This window comes from Poecilia latipinna, unplaced genomic scaffold, assembly GCF_001443285.1.
Source record: "Poecilia latipinna isolate Pla-1442-1.1 unplaced genomic scaffold, P_latipinna-1.0 Scaffold2108, whole genome shotgun sequence".
In the NCBI taxonomy this organism is placed as follows: domain Eukaryota; kingdom Metazoa; phylum Chordata; class Actinopteri; order Cyprinodontiformes; family Poeciliidae; genus Poecilia; species Poecilia latipinna.
The window spans coordinates 54,969-57,024 of record NW_015114724.1 but is presented as its reverse complement, the minus strand read 5'-3'; the positions used below and the strand labels follow the sequence as shown (position 1 = coordinate 57,024).

At 48.1% G+C, this 2,056-nt stretch overlaps 1 protein-coding gene across 5 annotated transcripts in view; it reads right to left on the bottom strand.

Annotated features, from left to right (window-relative positions):
- The window catches only part of LOC106936270 (E3 ubiquitin-protein ligase TRIM21-like), a 9,136-nt gene that overhangs the window by 2,938 nt on the left and 4,142 nt on the right, over window positions 1–2,056 (bottom strand). For 3 of the 5 annotated variants that reach the window (XM_015017150.1, XM_015017146.1, XM_015017149.1), the window contains exon 3: window positions 322–2,048. In XM_015017150.1, coding sequence (XP_014872636.1) covers window positions 572–2,048 — 1,477 coding nt within the window. In that variant the 3' untranslated portion in view covers window positions 322–571. Of the gene's footprint in view, window positions 1–321; window positions 2,049–2,056 lie in introns of those variants that run through there. The other 2 variants (XR_001422092.1, XM_015017148.1) reach the window with 2 other exon arrangements.

The window sequence follows — 2,056 nt, the reverse complement described above, 5'->3', positions numbered from 1 at the left end:
GGCAGACTCATTTTGGAGGAAGGCATAATGTGGACTCTGCACACCCACATATGCAGAGTGGATGTGATTCTGGAGAACCAGGTGGTTCTGATTAAATACAGCATGCTTTTTGGGTTCTCTGAAGTAACAGTACCTAACACAGTGAGCCATTTTCTCACTGAACTTCAGAAACACGATCTAGTTGGCAAATTTCTGATGAGCTGTTGAGGCCAGTAGGGATAAAAAGTGGGAGCTGAGGTGCAGGGGGACCGTAGCTCAGCATCCGTTATTCAACCACCACGTTACATTTACTCTGATTAAACGTTCAGACAAAAGCACAACTTTAGAAATAAGCAGTTTTAATTTGATGTGCAGTTCAAAATGTTTGCATGCAGTTCTAAAACTGTTCAGTTAAAGAGGAACAGGAAACAATGAAATGAACCAAGTTAACATTTATAATCAGAAGCTGGAAATTTCCAGAAACAGAATCAAAAAGCTGCAGTAAATAATCCAGCTTTGACCTGAACTGTTTACTTCCTGCTGAGGTCGTTTCCAAGCTCTGCTCGCCAGCAGCTGGACTTCACCTGCAGAGTCACTCAGATTCATCAGAGGAACAATCAGCCTGGTTAACAGGACAGATGATCAGAGGAGCAGAGTTTTTACCTCCAGCATTAAGGCTAGGACTGAAGAATGGGTAGAGTTTCTCCTTGAAGCTGCAGCCAGTAAAGGAGTAGATCAGAGCTGCAGCATCTACATCATAGAAGGAGACCAGACCCTCCTCATAATCCACAAACACCCCGACCTTCTGAGGACCAGGATGGAGATGGAGGTGGACATCAGGGCCATCAAGAGCTTCATACTCATTTCCATTTCTCAACCAAATAGTCCAGAAACCGTTCTTAGGACTCAGGTTGATGGTTCCCTTCCTCTTGATGGACTCTCTGGCCACTCCTAAATCCCAGTCAGTCTTTCCTTTAACCTGAACCTCAAAGTAAAATCTGCCTGAAGAGAAACTCTGCTGTCCTAAAACACATGGACACTGATCAAATCTCTCTGGATTGTCTGGAAGTTTCTTCCTCTCATCTCCATGTTTCACCTGTTTTCCATCCTCAGACAGGATGAGGTGACGATGAGCCGTATCAGGATCCAGAGTCACATCCACTGCAAACTGCTGGAACCTCTTCATCTCAGCCTCCATCAGTTTCTTCATCCTCTTCATCTCCTCCTGCAGCTCAGCCACAGCTCTGACCGCAGTCCCCTCATAGTATGGTGGATGAACTCTGACCTCTGTCCAGGTCTTGGTGGGTGGAGCAGCTTTCAGGGAGGAGCAGCTTTGGAGGAGGTGGAGGGGATCTTCATCCTGTGAGAGCTGCTTCACCTCAGAGCTCCTCTTCTTCAGCTCAGAGATCTCCTGCTCCAGATCTCTGATGAAGTCTTCAGCCTGTTTCTCTGTAGTTTCCTGTTTGTCTTGGATCTCCTTGAGGAGCTCCTTCAGGCCTCTCTCAGCAGACTCCATCAGAGCTGTGAAGACCTGAACGCCTTCTGCTTTCTCTCTGTCTGCAGCATCTTTGCTGATCTTCACCGACTCTCTGATCTCCTGGATCTTCAGTTGTCTCTCCTGGATCATCTCCTGAACTTCAGCCTCCATCTTCCTCAGCTCTGCCTTCTTTCCTTCAGATTCTTCTCTCAGAGGAACAAACTCGTGGTTCTTGTGGTCAAAAACAGAGCAGACCAAGCAGACGCATGTCTGGTCGGTCCTACAGAACAGCTCCAGAGGTTTATCGTGCTGCAGACACATCCTGTCCTCCAGGTTCTCCACCGGCTCCATCAGCTGATGTTTCTTCAGACGTGGAGCGGTCAGGTGAGGCTCCAGGTGAGTCTGGCAGTAGGAGGCCAGACACACCATGCAGGACTTCAGGGCCTTCAGTTTGGGTCCAGTGCAGACGTCACAGGGAACTTCTCCTGGTTTGGCAGCTTGTTGCTCTGAGCTGCTGCTCACTTCCTGCTGAGCTTCACCTCTGAACTGATCAACCATCTCTTTTAATAAAGTGTTGACTCTCAGCTGAGGCCTGGAGGC